Source organism: Petromyzon marinus, chromosome 2 (genome assembly GCF_048934315.1).
Source record: "Petromyzon marinus isolate PM22_M1 ecotype Great Lakes invasive population chromosome 2, UKy_Petmar_22M1.pri1.0, whole genome shotgun sequence".
NCBI lineage: Eukaryota > Metazoa > Chordata > Hyperoartia > Petromyzontiformes > Petromyzontidae > Petromyzon > Petromyzon marinus.
Genome location: NC_133668.1, coordinates 7519748 through 7543278, shown reverse-complemented (window position 1 = coordinate 7543278; position 23531 = coordinate 7519748). Strand labels below are relative to the sequence as shown.

Sequence of the window (23531 nt, the reverse complement as noted above, 5' to 3'; positions counted from 1 at the left end):
TACACTAAATCACCTTGATTTTCGTGTGACTTTGGAGTGAAGAATTTGAACAATCGCGGTTCCAGTTTGGCGGGCAATGCTTTGAGACAACTGAACTCGGTCACGAACGGTGACCTGTGCTACGACAAGTGTAACACCTGGGTTACGGTCAGCGTGTGTGCACTCCTATCACGTGTTTGTATTGTTCGTTGTTGTAACGTTCTTCCCCGCCCCGACTTGACATCTGTGAAAAAGAGCTTCATTGCTCATCGGATTCCTCCAAGTATAAATGAATATTGATTTTGCATCTGACTTCATCATTTATCGCCTTTGGCCACAGCAGCCGGTCCTCTGGGATCTGTGCACGACTTCCGAAGGCGTCGCGACCTGCGGGTACTGCCACGGCCCGCCCAAGGCGCACTGAAACCACGAAACCCGCAGTTTCAGTTTTTTTTTGGCGAAGCAAAAAAATAATAATTACAGGTACACGCAGTGTATCTCTATTTATTTTAAACCAAGTGAAATGACAAATACAACAAAAACGTATTGACACCGGACAAAAAAAGGAGGGACATCTCACGATATTTTAAGAACGATCTCTCGTAGAAATGCATAAAACTCAGACAATACATTAACAAAAAAAATGTGTTGCGTGCAGTCGCAAATGTGATGGGGGGGTTTTTCTTTTGTCTCATGTGCCTCACCCCTCACGCCCAGATTGAAGCACGCTTGTTGAGCCACCTTGCAATCCCGACTCAGAGCTAACAGCCGCTGCCGATGTGTATGCTTTAACTTAGCTATTTCAACGCTAAATTCTATGCTAATTCATTCGTCAAGGGGTGCCTCTGCGGATGTGTATGCTTTTACTTTAACATAGCCATTTCTGTGACCAGTCACAAGCTAATCACTCAGCCATTTCAATGCTAAATTCTATGCTAATTCCTTTGTCAAGGCGCTTTGTTTCTTCTCACACAGCTTAAAGGTCGCGATCTGAGCGTGGCTTTTTCACTCCAGCGCTGTCCTCCAGACAGTCTCGTCCCCTTCACCTGATGAAGGCCGCTTGTGTTGTGGCCGAAACGTCGTGAGAATATTATTGTGTTATTTTATTTTATCAATGTATTATTTTATTCTCATTCCACGTGGTGACTTTACCGAAAGAACCAAAGAAGATGAATCCTTGCAGTCACGAAAGCTTTAAAAATCGAAATTCATGCCGCCTGAATTTAGAGCCCCCGTGCTTTATTGTTCCAGAGTAAAACACAACGATAAGGGCACTGTGGGGTTTTGGCGAACAAACGTTTCGATTAGAGTTACGTTATCGCGTCAAAACTGTCGGAATTCCCACGAACGCTGTTAAAAACGTAAAACACGCAGCTGCGTTTCGGCCCACCGATGACCACTATATACGTGTGCAGTTCTCAGATATTTCTCATCCACATTCTGTACTGAATGAAGAAAATGGTAATAACCCACTGTCCCGCATATTTTGACTGGGAGAAGTCTGGGCGTAGTTTGGTTGCGACAACTGTGATTTCTGCATTCAAGAGCTGTTTAAAAAGGGCCCCGACCCTTCCTGTGTTAACCCGGGGAAAACCCCCCCAAGCTGCGCCCCATACGTCGATCTAATATGCACACACCCAGCGTGCAATGCAACATTTGTAACCTCATCCCTTCCCACTCCATCCCACCCCTCCAACCATCTGTCTGCTGACCGAAAAGGATGCGTCGTCACGAGGCATACACCTCGGTAAGGTCAGAGGAAGAGTTGGTCAGTAAGTAAATGTAAGCAATGTTGTTAATAATAATCATAATAAAAATCCACGCAACTTTGATGAAAGAAAAATGTTAAGGGAAAGCGATTTAAGACTATCGTTATCATCAGCCATGATGTATCCACTTCTGGATTTGGCTTCCCAAATGTAGTTGCCATGCCTCATCACCTCGTGATCCATCGAGATTTTGAACTCAGGAGTTTGAATGGTAATCTTGCTCCATAATAGAGGGGTTTTTTTGGTTAGATCACGTAAATATATAAATGTGTCGTTAAAAACCCGCCACCACCCGACACAGCCAACTAGTAAGGGTTGTCACGTAAACGGAGCATGCCAATTCGTCACTAGTACAGCACACCGGTGTGTTGGAGAGTCAAGCCACAACTATTACAATCTGAGTACGACGTTTCGCCAGTAATTACAACTAGCTTCATCAGGCGACAGACAGATGTGGTGACCACGCTTCTGCGCCCCGTTGTGGGGGGGGGGGGGGGAGATTAATGAGTCAACGTATGTTCTGCATGTGCATTATGCGAGTCATTTGATCTTGTCCTTCCTGTCCATTGTGTATTACCAACGGTAATCCCTATTGAAGTATTGTGCCCTTTAGAGACATGCATTTAAACAATGTATTATTTTATTAATCGCTTCCACATTTATACATTTACGCGATCTAACCCAAAAACTATATTATGGATGATATTGGTCGCGAAAGCCTATGTAGTAATTTTGCTGTTTGTTATTAAAACCAGCGCAGCCTATTTTGTGTGAGCAAGGCGAGTTATGTCAGAATTTACACCTTATGACATTACGACTGGTTCCAGTCAGGGGCGGAGCCAGGATTTTGACATTGGGGGGGCTGACTTCAATATTCTGAGATACCCAGTGTTTATGTTTTCCAATGGGCGCCACAAATGTATAAAACAAACTTTATTGGATTTGAACGCGGAGTTTATTAATAGGTCGGAGCCGCTGATGTGGATAATAAGTTCGATAAGTTCGAAAGGCTGCCGCTCAAGCAGCCTGCAGGGCAGCACACAAGGTGGCAGCCTGCAGGGCAGCACACAAGGTGGCAGCCTGCAGGGCAGCACACAAGGTGGCAGCCTGCAGGGCAGCACACAAGGTGGCAGCCTGCAGGGCAGCACGAGGTGGCAGCCTGCAGCATTTTGCAGCAGCCAGATATCCGGTTATCCCGATTACCGACTTTCCCAAAATTTCAGGGGGGGCTAAGCCCCTCCCCCCAGCCCCCCCTGTGGCTCCGCCCCTGGTTCCAGTAATAGGTTATTTTACCACCATGTAGGTCAGTGCAGGTATATTCTGCTCCACTGACCTTTGCTACCAACCACGTATCTCTACAGCCACTGCCTGTAACGCCTGCTGGACATTGACAGTCGCACAACCAAGCGCTATCCAGGCTCAACCTGCTTAACTTTCGAGATCTGCGATTTGTCGCATTGCAGATTATATGTTCATAGGCGTTGGTGGTCAGTCAAATGAATGGCAGAGTTTCTAATCGCGCGGATGAGTGCATGCGTCCGTAATTGACACTGGTTCAACACGTCCTGACATTACGATGTACTCCCGATATGCACCCAAGTGATCCTCGCTCGGATCACGGATTCGCAGCTGCACGACATTTATTTTACGATCATATTTTTTCTTTAAAAGCGCGCAGGTGCGGGTCGCAGCCGCGCTTGGCTTGAGGAGCGGGGGTTGCGGGGAAGGCGGCGGCGGCGGCGGGGTCACGGCCCGGGCACCGGCGCTGTCCCGGACCCCGCACGCCGCGCCGCACGCTCCACGCACTCCCTCCACGTGGGCTCTGCGCGGCCGTGCCTCGCGCTGATTGGCTGTGGACGCCGAGTCGTCGAAGCATCGGAAGCAATGCCACGTGCTCCCGTACTCAACAATGGCGGCGCGGATTACCCGCCTCCCTTCTCTAACCTTCCCTTTGTCTCGGAAACGTTTCGGTTTACGCAACATTCTGCGTGAAACAAGATTTGCAGCGCAACAGTCTGCTCGAGCCACCGGGAGAAATGCTTGTTGGCGTCTTGACCACATGAAAGTGAATGAACGCACGCGTAAGATAAATCGAAACCAAAACGTTTTCGAGATGAAGGCGGGGAGCACGTGGCATTGTTTCCCACGCTCAGCCCACACCTACGTCGTATTGTTCCTAACTAGCAGGCCATATTGGCGAGTACAATGCTTTGTATAGTTGTACGATGCATAACTGTGTAGTACTTAATGTCCTTGTTTGAATTTTGTACGTGCATTAGTGAGAGCGGGGGTTGAAAATACTGGGTCGAGGGAGAGGGTCTGGATTTCCAGGTAGGGGGGGCAACCCCTCCAGCAATGAAACATGATAGAGGAGTTGTTAGTAAGTAAGGACTTGTCCCTTGATTTTTATTCGACGCGTGTGCGGCGATGGCGCAGCCATCGATCGAGGGTCGAATTCGAACCGCGTTGTGTGATCGGCATCGCGCTCGCTGAAGGTGTCAATGCCTTCAGGGAATTCGTGTACTGTATACGCAACTGCGCACAATTCTGTGAGTCACTTATAACCGCTTTGCCGTTACTTATTGCCAATTATGGACTCAGACTATTGTCCTATCATCTCATAGAGTCCCTGGCACATAATAATATGCTACACAGTGGCAGTGGGGGTAGCAAAATGCCGATTTATTACTAATAAACTCCAATGATCCAATCGAAATCCCTAATTTCGATCGGATCATTGGGGAGGGGGGGCACGTGCCACCCCCCACATTTCCGCCACATAGCCACCCTTGTACTCTGTAAAACTGGGTTCACACAACACGGCCTTTGCCCAGAACACATCCCCCGTGCAGAGCTTGGGTCAGGTGTACATTACAATGCACTGTGCATTGCACTATGTGGTGTGGTGTGAGTGGGTGGGTGGTGTTTGGCTCGGGTGGAGGGTTGAAAGGCTACCATGAGATTAAGACAAAGGGTGGCCAAACCGTGGCTCGCAAGCTGCATGCGACCACGGTGGGGGGAGAAGGGGGTTGGGGGGGGGGCGAGTTAGGACGCACGCAGCTCGTGTTGAACTTTTTTTGATATAAACTTCAGTTGAAAGAGAAGCGAGCGAGCAGCCCGGTTTACTCGGGGACCCGGCGGCGGTGCCAGAGACACTGAGTGGAGTGCTCCCGGAGCGTCCGTTCCCCGTACGATCCAAACGCGCGACTCCAGCACAGCACAGCGCGAGTGAACGGGGCCGCGTGTCCCGTGGCTCTGGGCCGCTCGAGGAGGTTGGCGTTGTGGCTCGTGAGGTTCAGGAAGTTTGGCCACCCCGTGCCTCGAAAGGGGTCACGTTCGTTTGAATTTATCTCTCTCCTCTGCTCCGGAGGGATCCGCTATGCACTAAAAACGCAGGCGCATGTTGAAGCGGCGACTACTGCCTCCGGACGTCAATTGAATTGTAATGATAAAATAAAAATTGTAATTATATTTAATTGTTTCCCTTCTACGTGACTTTACCGAAAGAACCAAGAACATGAATCCCTGCAGTCACGAAAGCTTTAAATCAAAATTTATATTTATGAAGCCTATATTATATAGGGGCCGTCCATAAATGACGTCACGCACCTAGGAGGGGGAGGGGGGTCAGACATTTGTGACGATGTGTGACAAAGGGGGGAGGGGGGGGTTGAGAAATGTGACGTCACATCAAAATGAGCAACTTTAAATAAATATTAATTAAATAGAATTGTTATAACATCACTAATTTTGATTAATTTTCATTATTAAGTATTTGATTATTTAAATTTACTAAGGTCACCTTTTATTTATTCCATGAAGGAGCATTTTGCTTCTCCATGGGAGAATGGAAAAGCATAAATTTAGTAAATTTTTTGAATGATTGTTATAAAAAAATTTGATTCGAATTATTCTACCGGGACTTTTCATTCTGTGAAATGAAAATATGTGATTGTTATAATTGTACTCTCCATTTTGCTTGGTTCTACTACAAAGTATTTATATAGTTATAATTATTTTTAGTATTTTAGAATTAAAAGAGAATTTAATTATAATATGCCGAACATCTGCAGTTTTAGTTAGACGTTGAATATTTTCAAGTAAATTTTATGCTACATTTCAGCTTTCTAACGCCTTTTTAATAAATGTTTTCTCCTACAACATCAGAGTGGAGCGCCACATTAAATACGCACTACAATGACAATAGTTTAAAGTGATTTGAAGCATGTTTTATTTTAAAAATGGAAATATGGTTTGGGGGGGGGCAGAGCTTTGTGACGTAATATTTCAGGGGGTTCTGACTTTTTGTGACCCCGTGTGACGAGTGGGAGAGGGGGGGGGTAAAAAATCGGCCAAATTCGCGTGATGTCATTTATGGACGGCCCCATTGGACGTTAACGACGCGTCGGTTGCGCCGACGAAGGTAAAGGGTTGTTAGAATGCGTTGGTGCGCTGATGTCGCTGGAGTCTGCTGGGCTTCGAGAGCTGGCGCCACTTGCTGGTCAACGCACCTGCGTGGTGAGAACATCGGAGCTGGTTAACATCAACGCAATCACCACAACGGTTTCAAAATCGACAGAGTAAAGGTGCCAAATCTTGCAGTATTTACAGAGCGCCGAAGCTCACATCGCTTTACATAGGCTAGAAGCGGTCGCAAGCTTCGAGTGATTTAGATGGCAAAGGGGCATGCAAGGTTCCGAGGGAATGAGAGTGACTGTAGCAGAGGGGCACGTGGGGATCACGAAAGCATACCTGTCAACCCCTTCTCAGTGCCTACCTTATTACAGACCAATTCACACCTTATTGGCCACCCCGTGCCCTTATAAATCTCAACGTTCATCCTACAAAGTCCCATCACAAGGCAGACACAAACAAATAGACAAAACAAATGTTGTGCGTATTGAAACGGCTGCACGCCATATAGACCTGAAAACGCAATTTCCCGAATACGGGTAAACCATATGGGTTGACAAGTATGCAAACGGTATATAAGGAGGGACGGGACGGAGTGGAGGGGCGAGGGGAGGGAGAAGGAAAGAAAGTAGCCTAACTATAGAGTGTGCAGGTGGTGCAACTACACCAGGGCCCCCAGTGGGCCACGTGGCCCTGATCATCGAGCTACGAAGAGGCAGGGATGATTGGACAGGAGGTGGCCCCATTTCATTCTGTGCACGAGGGCCCATGCCAGTCAAGCTGTTGTTAGCACCCTGACTCGTTCTCCAGTCCTTGCACCTTCCCAGAGGCACATGGGGCCACACATCTTTTTGACAACATGCCGAACATCTGGCAAGGGCTAGGTTACGTCCGATCAGGCCAAATTAACCCACTTGTGCCTGCCAAAAAAAGCAAACAAATAAAATATTCATTCCACTGTACAGCTTGTAACAAAAAATATCACAATTTTGTTGACAAAATAGCCGTTCTGAAAAATCATGCCTCCCAGCATCTCATGTTTCTCCATGATTATCACCTTCTCTCCCAAGGACAGCCACGGTTTATTTACAACAAAGTAGTACATTGAGTCAATGACTTACGAACTTTCACGAACTTACAACAAAGTAGTACATTGAGTCAATGACTTACGAACTTTCAGAGATACGAACAAACCTGGTCCATATGTCCAGTTGCCTGTTCGGACCGAGAGTCGTAAGTTAAACCGCCGCGCAATAGATGGCGGTGGCGGCATCTACATCTGCATGACGTGAAGAACCAGTGGCATCTACATCTACAGAACATGAAGAACCAGTGGCATCTACATCTACAGAACGTGAAGAACCAGTGGCATCTACATCTACAGAACGTGAAGAACCAGTGGCATCTATATCTACAGAACATGAAGAACCAGTGGCATCTACATCTACAGAACATGAAGAACCAGTGGTATCTACATCTACAGAACATGAAGAACCAGTGTCATCTACATCTACAGAACATGAAGAACCAGTGGCATCTACATCTACAGAACGTGAAGAACCAGTGGCATCTACATCTACAGAACATGAAGAACCAGTGGCATCTACATCTACAGAACATGAAGAACCTGTGGCATCTACATCTACAGGAGATTATACAACTTTTAAAGCCATTCCCCGTGTTCAGTGTACATGTCGTTCAACATGTTTGAAATGGACAGGAGTAAAGTTGGACTCACGAAAAAATCGACTTACGAACAGAAATCTGGAACTTAACTAGTTCGTAAGTAGAGGATCTCATTGACCCTCATACAAAGTTTTAACTCACAACTTTTCCAATATGCAATATTTTGTCAAAGGCCTCTCCATGCCAGGTCAATCATGGGCGGTTGTTTGACCATACTTCGCCACACTGGTGGGTGTGGTTTCGTGAAAGGAGAGTACCAGGATTGATTCAGATATCAGTCTTACTGCACTCTCATCTTTGTTTTGGTTTTTGTTATTTTGTTGACCCTTGACACCCTTGCAAATCAGACTACACACTGGCCTCTTTGAGTTCTCAGCTGGTTAACAAAAGAAACTTTAACCTGAACTTGAGCTTCCTTGAGCTCATGTTAGCCATGGCCGAGAATTAAACTCAGGTCGCCGGGTCAGAGCATAGTACACTCAATACTGCACCTCTTTAGACTAACTAATGCTTTTAAAATACAGCCAACACTATGTTAATTGGTGTACGTGCTATAAAAGGGCTGTTGCCTTTAAAACGTCACCTGTTATATCGTTTTCCTTTTGAGGCCAGTGTTATTGACGAATCTGTTGATTTCTTGTTAACTGTGTTAATTGATGTTGGCGAGCATTGTCTGTTACTCCACACACTTTCTCGTAATAGCAGTTTCAGCCGTGGGCCACCTCCAGATCTCACGGCCCCGACACCATGCTATCGCATCATGCTTACGGTTACCAATCAACACAGTGGCGTGGTGTGTATGGCGTGGGCCCTGGGACAAGTAAGGACATTGGTGTCCCCTGTAGCCCGGCACCTGGACCCCCCACTGCCCAGAAGCCTTGGTGCAGTTGCACCGCCTACACACACCCAGAGAGCTACATCACTGAATCAGCAGGCCACAAAACCTCACAGGCATGCCTTTTGCTCCACAGTCCACCTTGCAGAGGAACTAACTGCATCCAGAGTACCTCTCTTGCTATGGCTGTGGCTACGATTCACGTGCTACCTGCTCCAGCCACGCAGAAATTGTTCAGTGAAAAATTGGCAAAATTTGTGGTTGTAGATCAACGCCTCGAGCAGACAGAAGCGCAGAAAATGTCACCTCTGGAACTATGCTCCTCGCCTTCATCGTTCTGCACTAACCAGCGTGGTGAAGTATGGTCTAATAACCCTCATGACCCACGTGGTGTGGGGGAGGCCCTCATCTAGCAGTGGATTAACACAGGTTCACAAAATGCGACACTGTCAAGAGTCGCTGTTACTCCCAAGGGCTAACGTCCGATCGCAGGTTTGAGCACGTGCGTTGTCTTCTGTACGACCGCCTCCTGGGTTCACGGAGCTCAACAAAATCGACCACTAAACAATTACAATGTCACGTTTTCACGTGAGGCAAAGCCACCACCATCGGGTCTGCTGCAAGTAGCCCCATTCAAAGAAGATTTGGGAATCCACTGTGACATGAATTCACAATGGGGGCTAAATCGACATGGGAGCCATCATAAAAGTCCTTTTTCGCGCTGTATTGGCTTGACCGTGCATGCCACTTTGTCGTACTCTCGCCCGAGCCCTGGATCGACTTGCATCACTGCAGTGATTCGAGCTCAACATGTGGACCCAGGTTGTCAGATGGCCGAGAGTCTCGTCACCAGCAAGGGTCATCATCTCACTATTGGTGCAGCCTGTGGGACGTCCAGACCCGTTCGGGCGCACACGTAAATGTAGCCATATCATGTTATGGTTTTTTTACATATATATATAAATGTATAGACGTCTGTGCCAATTGCTTCTGAATACGTGCCAATTTAATCGCGTTTGTCGTTGTGATTACCTCTTGTTCAACAGACAAGTGGAAGTCTGATCCGTTGGCTCTCAATCGGCAAGATCCAGAGCACCAGATCCACTCTATTACCTGCCTAATGTTGTTGAGCTTACAGCCGTCTGTTCCAGAACATTGTCCATGGGGAGAATATTCTTTCTCATTGCTTCCACCCACACAACTTGAAGCATCACAATCACCAGTGCCAATGCCTCTCATTCATTACACACCCTTTCCAGCCCTTTAATCCAAGCATGGAGCAGACGTCACTGTCTCCTTAAACTCTGACGTCTGCTGCTGTATATTTGGAGTTTGCGTGTCTCTCTCCCTGTGGTCGCATGGATTTTTCTCCGGGTCCTCTGGTTTCCCTCCACATTTAGAATCACGCATTTAGAGTGTATGGCTGCGATACATTCTCACGTGATAAGCCACTTCGTTGAGCTATCATTTGTGGCCAGGACGCTTCTAAAAAAGAGCTATATAGCTCAGTGGGCCCTTACCTGGTAAAAGAACAAGTTTAATAAATGTGAAGATAAGAGTCCTTGTGCGAAATAAGGCTGAGCTTGCCACATTATCAGACAAGCACATGAAGATCAGTAGCAGTCCCTCGTTTTATGGAAATCCCTGGTACTAAATACAGTGAGGGAAAAAAGTATTTGATCCCCAGCTGATTTTGTACGTTTTCCCACTGACAAAGAAATGATCAGTCTATAATTTAAATGGTAGGTTAATTTGTGAGTGACAGAATAACAACAACAAAATCCAGAAAAACGCATGTCAAAAATGTTATGAATTGATTTGATTTTAATGAGGGAAATAAGTATTTGACCCCTCTGCAAAACATGACTCAGTACTTGGTGGCAAAACCCTTGTTGGCAATCACAGAGGTCAGACGTTTCTTGTAGTTGGCCACCAGGTTTGCACACATCTCAGGAGGGATTTTGTCCCACTCCTCTTTGCAGATCTTCTCCAAGTCATTAAGGGTTCGAGGCTGACGTTTGGCAACTCGAACCTTCAGCTCCCTCCACAGATTTTCTATGGGATTAAGGTCTGGAGACTGGCTAGGCCACTCCAGGACCTTAATGTGCTTCTTCATGAGCCACTCCTTTGTTGCCTTGGCCGTGTCTTTTGGGTCATTGTCATGCTGGAATACCCATCCACGACCCATTTTCAATGCCTTGGCTGAGGGAAGGAGGTTCTCACCCAAGATTTGACGGTACATGGCCCCGTCCATCGTCCCTTTGATGCGGTGAAGTTGTCCTGTCCCCTTAGCAGAAAAACACCCCCAAAGCATAATGTTTCCACCTCCATGTTTGACGGTGGGGATGGTGTTCTTGGGGTCATAGACAGCATTCCTCCTCCTCCAAACACGGCGAGTTGAGTTGATTGATGCCAAAGAGCTCCATTTTGGTCTCATCTGACCACAACACTTTCACCCAGTTGTCCTCTGAATCATTCAGATGTTCATTGGCAAATTTAAGACGGGCATGTATATGTGCTTTCCTGAGCAGGGGGACCTTGCGGGCGCTGCAGGATTTCAGTCCTTCACGGCGTAGTGTGTTACCAATTGTTTTCTTGGTGACTATGGTCGCAGCTGCCTTGAGATCATTGACAAGATCCTCCCGAGTAGCTCTGGGCTGATTCCTCACCGTTCTCATGATCATTACAACTCCACGAGGTGAGATCTTGCATGGAGCCCCAGGCCGAGGGAGATTGACAGTTATTTTGTGTTTCTTCCATTTTCGAATAATCGCACCAACTGTTGTCACCTTTGATTTAAAGCTTTCGTGACTGCAGTGATTCATATTCTTGGTTCTTTCGGTAAAGTCACGTTGAAAGGAAACAATAAAATAATAAAATATATTGTGACTTTACCGAAAGAACCAAGAATATGTCGTCACCTTCTCACCAAGCTGCTTGGCAATGGTCTTGTAGCCCATTCCAGCCTTGTGTAGGTCTACAATCTTGTCCCTGACATTCTTGGAGAGCTCTTTGGTCTTGGCCATGGTGGAGAGTTTGGAATCTGATTGATTGATTGCTTCTGTGGACAGGTGTCTTTTATACAGGAAACAAGCTGAGATTAGGAGCACTCCCTTTAAGAGTGTGCTCCTAATCTCAGCTCGTTACCTGTATAAACGACACCTGGGAGCCAGAAATCTTTCTGATTGAGAGGGGGTCAAATTCTTATTTCCCTCATTAAAATGCCAATCAATTTATAACATTTTTGACATGCGTTTTTCCGGATTTTTTGTTGTTATTCTGTCTCTCACTGTTCAAATAAACTTACCATTAAATTATAGACTGATAATTTCTTTGTCAGTGGGCAAACGTACAAAGTCAGCAGGGGATCAAGTACTTTTTTCCCTCACTGTATATCCCAAGTAGTCTCTTATCCGATTGAAGATATATAGAGTATATTATGTCATTGATATATAGAGTATATTATGTCATTGATATATAGAGTATATTTTGTCATTGATATATAGGGTATAGTATGTCATATTGTCATTGATATATAGAGTATATTATGTCATTGATATATAGAGTATATTACGTCGTTGATTTGAGATGCGTACGACTTCGGTCATGGATCATCGGTTGGGCAACTCTGAACCCAAATGTAACCTCGGTGGAGCGCTGGGCTGCGTCCCTTTCAGTGGAGAGGGAAAGCGATCGGTGCTTAGAGCCCGCTTCGGTAGGACACAAGGGAACATCGACTGCGCTCACTGTCATTGGAGAGATGGGCCGTGGGTGGCCGGGACCTAACATTATTATTATTGCCGTCATACAAACATCAACGTGTAAGACTGAATTATTTTAAAGGCCTTTGAAACAAATGCATAAACGCACACTGCGACAGTGTGAGAGTGACTAAGGAATCGGTGCTGTTGTTTGGTCCGTACTTGCGTTCACAGTTCACATCCACTCACACCCGCTTTCTTTTCTCTTTCTCATGGACTGCGATACTACGTTCACCTGGGGGAAAAGATGTGGTCCATAGTCCCATTCCTCATCCATTCACTCGTAAATTTGCCGGTTGATTGGCAGAGATTGACTGGTGGTTGATGGAATAGAGGAGGCAAGAGGTACAAGACCTCGAGTTTGAAATCTGCTACAGCAGAAGTCCGTGTGATCAGGGCTTAATTTCTCACTGATTATATAATTATTTTCCCCGTCACTAAAATTCTGGGAGGTGGCACGTGGCTAGGAGTCACAGCAAGAGTGAGAGGCATACTGGATGTGTGGTGTTGCTGGATTCACGAACCCATTGTGTGGAAGTTCAAGTGTTACCCTCTGGTGTGCCTGTGTGGGTTGTTATCTGAATTCTCCAGTTAACGCTTCCTACGTAAAGTTAAAACACTAAAATACAGAATCGACCAGATGTAACAAAGCCACGATGACTCGGTAAACGAGGCTTTCCTGGATAAAATTAAGTTCGCTCATTGAGTGATCGATTTACATAGATGTACAGTATGTGTGTGTACTGGATGTTGAACTTCTTTCGCACCGTACGTAGCCAACCGTGCTAATGGGATGTGTTGCTCATTGATCATCGTTCCCGTTGTTTATTTTTCGAAGTTCCCTCGGACTCTCGGTTTCCATTAGCCCTGCTGTGTGTGCAGTCAGTAGAGTCCTTCTGCCGTTGATCTTTCGTTTCTTTTCATTTCCTTTTTCTTTCCCTCCCTGTCTTCCTCTATCCCCTCCGCCCAATGTGTTTTGTATTTTCCGTGCAATTTGAAAGTTCCTTTGAGATGCCGCGGAATTCAAACGATTGAAATAAGTTCTCGCTAAATACTTTCCGCGTCACTATTAAGACAAGGTACGTGGCACGTGACTAAGTAGCCACAGCCATAGGTACAGTATGATGGATGTGGTATATATTCTTTGGGTCTTTCGGTAAAGCCACATAGATATTAAAAAATAATAACAATATCACCACGGTTCGATTGCAACACAAGCAATCGTCATCAGGTGAAAAAAGAGGGAGAAATCTGCCGAGGCAGGCTGTTTATAAAGGTTTAGAGATGGGCGGGGCAGCTAATGTTAATGTAGGAGAGGTCTCTGTAACCTGCAGTAGGTCTACACCAATCAAAGAGCTGTTCATAAATGTTTAGAGATGCTTGTAAATGTAAGCTTGTAGAGAGCTAGGAAAGAGCCATCGCCACATGGAGGTGGAAAAGGATGGAAAGCCGCCATTTACTAACACAGCTAACGGTGACTCAGAAACGAAGCTGTGGGGGTGGCCATTGTATTGTGAGAGATTAGCATGTCAATGTAAGAGAATAGCATGTCAATGTGAGAGATTAGCATGCCAATGTAAGAAATTAGCATGTTAATGTAAGATATTAGCATGGCAATGTAAGAGATTAGCATGTCAATGAAACGGATTAGCATGTCAATGTAAGAGATTAGCATGTCAAGGTAAGAGATTGCATGCCAATGTGAGAAATTTGCTTGTACATGTAAGCTCGGAAATTCTTCAACCACATAAATTCCATACACCCAGCCATCAAATTCACCATGGAGGTGGAAAAGGATGGTAAGTAACCATTCTTGGATGTTTTAATCGAAAAGAGACCAGATGGCTCGAAAGGTAGACAAATGCCACTGCGAGGATGAAAATCGCAGGTGCGGAAATGGGGGAAAGTGCAATGTACGTGACGGTGGATATTAAAGTGTAGACCACGACGATGGAATAAATGCAAATCCTTACCCTTTAAACAAAAGGCATCATTACGTTCATCATAATAATCATCATCATCGGACTCTCACCCGTGATGGCCCCGGGCACGGCAGGCTGCTTGGTGGTGAAATCGTCGCTGATCCTCCGGCGTCTGCCGAGGCCATGCGACTGCGACAGCACGCAGTCCACATACACGTCCCAGAACAGCTGCGCCAGCTCCCAGAACATGCTGGCCTGCTGTGGGTCGCCGGATAGACGCAGCCGCACCATGGCATCCCACAGGCCCCCGCCCCCGGGCGCCGGGCGCAGCGCAGCCACCCGAGTGCCCCCCAGCTCGCGCATGGCCAGCGACGACAGCTCCCAGCAGCGGGGGTCCAACTTGCCGAGCTGCGACAGCAGATCCGAGCCGAACGGCTCCGCGCGGGCGCCGCTCGTGTCCCCGGCCCCCACGCCGGGCCGGACTCTGGCGCCGCACGGCAGCGGGACGAGCGCCAAGAGCAGCAGCAGCGACGGCAAGAGCAGCAGCAGCAGCCGCGGGCAGTGGGGAACCGTCACGGGCATCTTCTTGCGATACACCTGCCGGCTCGGGTGGCAGGGACGGCGAGCGGACCTTAGGTCAACCTCGCCGGGGGGTGTTTGTGTGGTGGAGTTCGGATGCGTGGGTGGGGTGTGTTGGTTCGGTAGGTGAGCGGGTAGTTAGGTGAGTGGGTCGTTACGTTGGTGAGTGGGTTGGTGGGTGTGTGTGTGAATGGTTGGGTAGGTGAGTGGCTGAGAGGGTAGGTGGCTAAGTGTGTATCGGGTTCGGTTGAAGACGGTATCGTGGTAAAACGGTGGAAAAGCTAAAATTAAGAAATGCAGTTGTTGAATATTATAAAGTTGATACATACAGCAAGTGAGATTAAAGAGGCTCAAAGTGAGTGCTGCAGAATAAATATTGGCGGAGAGAGAAGACATTTGCCTCCTGGAGAATGAAAAAGAATTACGTTTGAGAGGGAGAGACGTTAACATTGCACCCAACTGAGCTACAAGGTCACGTGCCGTGGATGACACGAGCTAAAGACAAGTGTAAAACAACACGTCCGTGAATAATAATATTCATGGTGAAGGCATATGTCTGTAACGTCGGACGTTGAAGAAAAGACAATATCATCATCAAGACCCATCCACACTTGGCAAGTCACCAGCAGCTGCATCAACCATCTGACTGTTGAACCATCTGCACTGTTCGAGACACGGTGTGCAAGCAACGACTTCACATTCGTCGCACACACACTGTGACTCAGAAGATTCCGACGTGTCCACCGTGTCACCTCAACGCGAATGTGAGAGACCGTCTGCTACAGACTGTGCCTGAAATCAATACGAGCTCATACATATCACTCCCTGACATTCCTAACCATCTCATAACGATAATATCATCATCACGTATTATACTGATACCAGAACATAAGATAACGGGTCTTAGAGTCTGTAGTGCCAACTGTATTCTGAATATAATGAATGCACCCAATATTAACCGTGCTTCACATCAAAAGCTAGTACTGATTTTTTTTTTAAATAAGAGACTTGTTTGTATGAAAATCTCTCTCGGTGTGTGTCGCTAAACAATGTGTCAAATCCATCCATTGCACGTGAGAAATGAAAAATCTGGACAATAGGTTTGGCTTCTGTCACTGTGTATAATGAATCGATCATGCCCTGGACAAACGACAGATACCTTCCAGAACGACGTGGTTTCTGGGCGTGCACCGTGGTGGGTGTGTGGTGGTGGTGATGATGATTGGCATGGCATGAGACACGAGTGGGGTTGGTCGTAGATCAGATGGTTGCCTACCCCAACAAACAAAAAAACAACCGAGGAATGAGTTACACTCCACGGGTGCAAATTTTAGCAAAATAAACGGACGATAACACAAGCACCTCCCCACGTGGCCTCTGAGTGTGTACTTTGCGTGGCGCAGGTGATGGCGTATAAATGGAATGGCTTTTGTTCAGAGGAGGTGCGGATGTGAAGTTTCTAGCTGCAGATAATGAGTGCCGTGAACGCCAAAACTGGAAAGCGAATCACGAGAGTTAAGAGGAGGGGCATGGCGTGGCAGGTTTAGTTGGGCAGGGGTCGTGTCTCGTGGGACGGCTTCGTTTAGAAATGGATTGAAGCAAGATGAAAGTCGCTGTTTCCTTCAAAACAACTTCATGCAAGTTTAACACGGAGAAAGAGGCTTTTGCGACCAATATTATCCATAATAGAGGTTTTTTTGGGTTAGATCGGGTAAATATGATGTCATTAAAACCCACCACCACCCGACACAAACAATTAGTAAGGCGTTATCACGTAAACAAAACGTGCCAATTCGTTAGTCGTTCAGCACACCGGTTGTGTATTGGAGAGTGAACCCGACTACAACATTTACAATTCGAGTACTGTAACGTTTCGCCGGTAATTACAACAACAACCAGCAGTATCATCAGGCTACTGCCACAGCGCTCTCTATTATGGATAACTTCGTGCAACTCCATTCTCCGATGGCAATTAGACTTTTTGTTAACTCTTTCTCTTTGACAGCGTTGATGGGGCCGTTTGCTTCTGGCCACTTGACGTTTTGGGCCTATACTCAGCAACTGTGTTGATACGAAACAACATCACATACACACACTCATCCCGTCAACTACAAGGCAGAGACCCACAGGCTCGCAAAAATACCCGGAGACTGACGCAGTAGTCCCAGGTGCTAACGTAGAAGCCCTAGAGACCCACGTGGAGACCTGTAGACTTATGCAGGGTGTTCACAATAATTTCCTGATATGGTGTTAGGTTTGGTCACGTGACCAAGAAGTGACGATTTAAGATTCTCTAAGCCATGAGGCATGGTGTCAGCCATTACACAGAGTACAAAATGGAGGCACAAATAGCATCTCAGTGAAGACAGGTGTATCTGTTCATTGTGGGACTTTAAGAAGCATTCTCTGTAAGTTTGTTTATGTTCTTATAATACTGGAAATGCAGTTATGTTAGGATCGCCGTCATAATGCTGTAAAAGCCTTTAAAATGCTGTTAAATTGTCATGATAAATATGAGGCCTAGTTAACAACGAAGCCTGCCACTTGCATTTTTGTGACTGTTACTTGTAATTGAATAAATCGAGTCAGATTTGTACCCATGTAACTTTAATGCGATCTTGAGAGCAAGGATTAACAAGTATCTCATCCACAGTTCAGTGTTATGTGCAGCGCTGTACATTTAGGCTGCAGTATGGTTATTACACGATGTGACCTTATTTAACACACTAGCTTATTCTCTTGTATGGCTATTCAGTTCTAATGTAGGTGCCTGGTCCATCCAGGACCTATTGTTGAGATTCATATTATCTCATTGTATCGATATTGCAAGTATTAACAGATGCTGTATTTTGTGCTGTGTTATTCCATCAGATTTACCTCGTTTAATTCATTAAATACATCGGAGTTGGATGTTCACCCTGGCTCTGAAAGTTTATTGAATACCAGGTTAACTACTCGGATAGTAGTGCAACGCAGCGCACAGCGAGGCCGAGACACGGGGACTCATAGACTCCTCAAACGTAGATTCAACGAGAAACTGGAACGGCCTGCCAGTGACGTCATACTCAGGGCTTTCTCACATAGAGAACCGTACGCTCACACGGAGACCCATAAACTCACATAGAGACTCACAGACTCACATGAAAACCCATACTAATGTTTGTGTTTAGTTTGTTGTCCTTCCCCTGCACCTCCAATTCACATGGTTGGCTACGTACGGTGCGAAAGAAGTTCAACATACAGTCCATACATACTCTCACATAGAGACACATAGTCACATGCAGATACCCACTGAGAAACTGAGATTCTATGCCAGTGCCGTCATCATCAGCGCAAGAGACCCGTAGACTCGCCCATATAGCTATTGACTCACACAGAGACCCATACACTAACACAGTCGAGACTAATACGCTCACACAGGGGCCCATAGACTTACACGGAGACCCACAGACGCACAGAGACACCCACTGAGAAAATGGAATGCTCTGGCAGTGGCGTCATCACCATCAGCGCTTCCTCCAGCACGCGGCCCGCACGCATCACCCCAGGAGAACTGGCCTGGTGGGAGTCCAGCGATGGTGGTGGTGGTGGTGCATCGTCGACACACGCTACCTTTGAGTTGCAATCACCTATCGGTCCACCTACGCTCATTACATTACACACTCTAGCCTACGCAGGTTTTAATAACGAGACACGAAAAGTACTAGGCATGAAACGATGTGCATCGCTTAATCAATTAAATATTTCCTTGGGGCGAACACAACGGTAAAAACGAGACAGAACAAACGAGGAACGATACAAAGCGAGACGGAAAACCCAAAACAATAGACGGTTGAACCTAATCACGATCCTGAAATACGACCTTAACACAGCTGGAATAGGATGGAGGTGGTGATCGCTACCTGCCTAATAAATAGCAACTTTGTTTCACTAACACCACTCTGTGGAATGCCCAGTGATTGTCATAGCAGACCGGTCCCCGTCATAGAAATGTGGAATTTCCACAACTGGCTCGAAGCCACCAACAGAGATGCGCACCACCTTCTCGGTCACTTGAGCAAGGGGATAGTTTGACTTCTTGTAAAGACTTCTGCGTACTTACAGTGTACGTAAGGCAACTTATGAATGCACCTTAATAGGAGGATGCACAATCTGTGCACATCACCTGTTGCGACGTGGATCAAATGCGTGGGAAAATGACAGCGAAAACGAAAAACGCAGGAAGACTGCGCGAACACCAATGGAGAAAAGGATGCAGGAAATTGCCCTCATGTGGATTGAAGAACATACGCAGGTTAGAGGCGTCGTCATGTCGACTGTTAGGGAAAGTAATTGGATAAGGACAACGTCACTGGAATGGATGATGGTCGGTGGTCGAGACTGATTACGGAGTGGCAGCCAAAGGCGCCATCTGAGCAATGTGTGTACGCCGAACTTCCTTCGCACCGTACATAGCCAACCGTGCTAATCGGAGGTGTGTGCAGGTGCTAGATATGGATTGGTTACGTCGCAGGACTGTGACAGACAGTGAGGACGTGGTGAAGCCTTCCTTCCACCAGTGGGCTGATCATAGCTGATGATAATAATAAGAATAACGATGGCTGAGGAGGGTATACGCAGCGTCAACGTGCGATACGGAACACGCCTTTGCTCACGTTCCCCTGCACGTGTGGACGAAAACGGCCGGGACACGGTCGTGCCGCTTTCGCCCTTCACCTTCGTGGTGGTGACGGAAACAGCGGCACGGTGTCGCCATGCAATTCAGTCGAAGAGGAGCAATTCGGCAATCAGGCGTGAATCTGAACCCCCGTGAATTGTTACGAGCCTACAGTGTCGTGGTATGCTCTTAGCCTCTTGAGCCACGCACCGCCAAGCAACTGGGTTCGGATCTGGGTTACAGGCTTGAGAATTTTGGTGAAGCGAGGTTCTAAAGCTGTTGCGAGTTCATGGGTTTCAGGTTGGTCACAAATTGACTGCACATACACACATATAAACATCACACTATCTGCGCGGACTTTCACCGAAGATGACGAATTTATTGCTCTGAGAAAGTAAAAAAAAACAATCTTGGTTTAAGTTCAATATACTTGTATGTGCGTGGGGTGAAAGGGTCTCAATGAAGGGATCTAAGTACAGTAGTTCTGTGATGTCTCCTTCTGCGGGCCGTTTTTTTCTTACACGGCGCGTGGCACCGCTTTGCGGCAGTTCCGAGACAAAGTTAATGTTTAAAATAAACATAATTAAGGTCGCACTACGGAAAGCAGCATGCGATGCTGTTGCTCCTGATGAAGACCACAATGATAATAATGATAATCACCATCATCATCTCTCTAAGCGCTTAATGTTTAAACAACGCATTGCAGATAATGACTTATTTAAATTCAAGGCGTTTTAAAAATGAGCATTCAAAACCGAAATTCACGATGCCTGCAACCAATCAATCACATTATTGTGCAATGCTATTAAGCTGAATATCGTGGGGGGGGGGGGGGGGGGTTTACTCGTGATTAATAATAACTTTATTGTGCAATTAATTTCCACGTTCAAACTGCGGTAATAAAAACAAATCAAACGGCCAGTAAAGCTTTGAGATGTATGTTTGTGTCGAACCGCGTGTTGTTTGGCGTGATGTCCGACGTTTCAGTACCTGAAACGTGCTGCCAGCACGTGGAGCGAGAAGGCCGAGCATCGTTTCGAACAACACGCGGCACAACCCAAACACATCGGAGAGCCATAACAGCACCACCGCAAAAAAACCCTACAAGGTTGTGCAACAAAATACCCTGCACTATCTAGCGTGGAGCTGCACTTTGTAGTCCCTTGCACAGCCGAACTCCATATTCCTATGGCGGTGCCGAGTGTATCTATAAGACAACCACTTTCGACTGGCAATAAAGAGTGGTTTTCAGGTAAACAGAACATACCAATTAATTACTAGTACAGCACACCGGTGTGTTGGAAAGCAAATCCACAACATTTACAATCGGCTGGTTTAACGACATTTATATATTTACGCGATCTAACCCAAAACAACCTATATTATAGATCATATTGGTCTCGAAAGCCTACGTGTTCAACTACTATTTTTTTGTTTTTGTATACTTGTAACTTTGTTCGTACATCTATAATGTGATCGTGGTGATCTATGCATTTGACAAAGACTAACCACAAGCGTCTATGACTCCTGTTTGACGTCGTGTGGGAGGATATCAAGAGAGAATCTGGAGAAACCCCAAACGAATACGCAAATTCCTGCACGGATGGATTCAAGAATAAATTGCCCTACTGCCCATCTTCACCTGGCCACCTCGCAGCACCTGACATTCCCATGTAGTCATCCCCCCCACCCCACCCCGTGTATGTATGGTAAACATTCGGATGTATGATGAACACTCGTACGTATCTATGTCTGTTGAACTTCTTTCGCATCGTACGGAGCCAACCGCGCTAATCGGAGGTGCGAGGGAAGGAGCAACAAACTAAACACAAATAGCACTTCTCAATAAATTCGTTTTCAATCTGGATTTAAAAGTGCGTCGCTCCAGTGGATTCCTAATGTCGGAAGAGCGATCCAAACGGCCGCAGAAACGCGTCGATGGCTAACCAAAGGCCGCTGCGAGGATGACCGCGGTTCACGCGATGTTCTATACACCTCAACGGGATCGGCAAGGTATTGTGGTTCATTTGCGGCGAGTAAGTACAAAGCTAACCGGGGCTGAACTGCGCTTTAGCCTGCGAGTTTGCGACGAGGTGGAGCGCGTTCGGTGTGCGAGCTCGCACAAGAACCCTGGCTTCGATCTTCCCCGAAGCTCATGGGGGCCACAAACCCTAACCCGCATCCAGTGCGCAAACAATGACAGCAGCAGCAGCAGTAGCTGATGATGACGATTAGGATGATGATGATGCACAAATTGACATTTAAAAAACTCTCTCCGCGCAGTGTGCCATGACCGTGGTCACCAACCCAGAGCACGGAACCACGGCACACGTTGCGACTCAATGCCTCGTTCATATACACGAAGAGGGAGGCATCATCACAGCAGCGATTCACCCCACTCCGCTACTACTTACTCTGCAATCATCTGACCCATCAACCAACTGCATGTACGTTGAACTTATTTCGCACCGTACGTAGCCAACCGTGCTAACCGGAGGGACAGCAAACTAAACACACACACACAAACACACACACACAAATGAATGAAACATGAAAGCTGTCGCTCTACATCAACATCATTCACGCGAAGCAGAAGTGTGCGAACCTCAAGAAAACCACGCTTCGCGCTCTCTCTCTCTCTCTAGCTGTGGTGGTGGTGGCAGTGGTGGTGACTGCGGTGGTGGTGGTGGTGGTGGCGGCGGTGGTGCTTGTGTGGGGGTGTGCGGGACGAGGCAGGCAGGTGGTTACCGTGGCTCGAGTCGTAGAGGCTGCTGCCGTTCCTCGACTCCACGAGATGCCCCTGTGTGGATGTGCGCGCGCGTCGGCAATCGCCTTCATTTATTTCGCCACGGGGGTGGGTGGGGGTGGATGACCAGGGCTGGGCGGTGGGTGGGGTGAGGGTCAGTGTGTGTACGTGGTTGTGTGTTTGCGCGCATGTCACGGGGCATGTGCCGGAGCGGTAGTGCGGTTTGTAGTGCAGCGCGCGCTGCACTACAAACCTGGAGACCCGAGTTCGATTCACGCACACGGCCAATACCTACCGGTGGCGAATATGTGAACAGGTTCTGGGTCTCCCCAAGGTCGACTCAGCCTAAGTCGAGCACCTGGTGCGGTGTCTAAACATCACCACTTAGGGAAACAAAGGCGGCCGGGTGTGGTGCTGATCACCCACTCCCTCGTGTACCGTGCCCGCCTTCATCATAAGGTGATCGCTAACAGCACTTCCCCCAAAAGTATGTGAAGGCTATACGGGGTGTGGGGGGGGGGGGTCTTTGTATCTGTGTATATGTCATATGTCTTTGTGTGGCACTGTGGCATTATATTGACAGTATACAGAGGAGAAACATTTGTCTGGGAGTGGCTCGGCCGCACCACAGGTACGTTGCCGTGGTACTCGCTAACACCAATCATCCCAACTATCTGTTTAAAAGGCTCACGCGGGATGTGTTCCCACCCCCCCTTTGTAATAAACATGGCAGAGCGGTGGCGGTAGTCGTTCGCGCACTGTGCTACGACCCCGGCCACCGGAGCTCGACCCTCAGCCACACGAATAGCAAGATATATCCCAACCTTGGCTTCCCGTAGGTCAACTCCGTCTTCAATGAGTACCTGGTGCTCATTGAGGGCAACCGCGTGGCTGACCACAACATCCCCTGGAGTGCTGTCCCGGCATTAATAGGTACTCACTAACCGCACTAGCCCCGACAGTCTATTTAAAAGCCCACACGGCAGATATGTGTCCGTGTGATACACACCCACACACGGCATCTTCCCATGGTGTCGTCTTGTTGTTCCTTGCCAAAGCCTCGGGTTCTGTTCGCATCAGCCATGATCATCCACTGCTCGACAAAGTCCTCCCCAAGTCGTCGTCATCTAGCACGTGTCCTACGATGCAGCAGTCCACCCAGCACCCTGCACACAAGCCGATTT

The 23531-nt window shown here is 47.2% G+C and overlaps 1 protein-coding gene across 1 annotated transcript; it reads right to left on the bottom strand.

Moving 5' to 3' along the window:
- Window positions 1-467: 467 nt before the first annotated feature.
- Window positions 468-22426, bottom strand: LOC116948501 (protein FAM237A-like). Its single transcript, XM_032965233.2, has 3 exons — window positions 22350-22426; window positions 14476-14969; window positions 468-6259 (listed from the first exon to the last, which is right to left on the bottom strand). Exons 2-3 carry the CDS (start codon window positions 14945-14947, stop codon window positions 6183-6185), a joined length of 549 nt encoding a protein of 182 aa, XP_032821124.1. The 5' UTR covers window positions 14948-14969; window positions 22350-22426; the 3' UTR covers window positions 468-6182.
- Window positions 22427-23531: the final 1105 nt, after the last annotated feature.

Bases quoted from the DNA above. Each gene is read 5' to 3' on its own strand.
- LOC116948501 (XM_032965233.2), bottom strand. From the start codon at position 14,947: ATGCCCGTGACGGTTCCCCACTGCCCGCGGCTGCTGCTGCTGCTCTTG. The intron at 6,260-14,475 runs GTGAGAGTCCGA...CTCACCACGCAG, and splicing joins CGTGCCCGGGGCCATCACGG to GTGCGTTGACCAGCAAGTGG.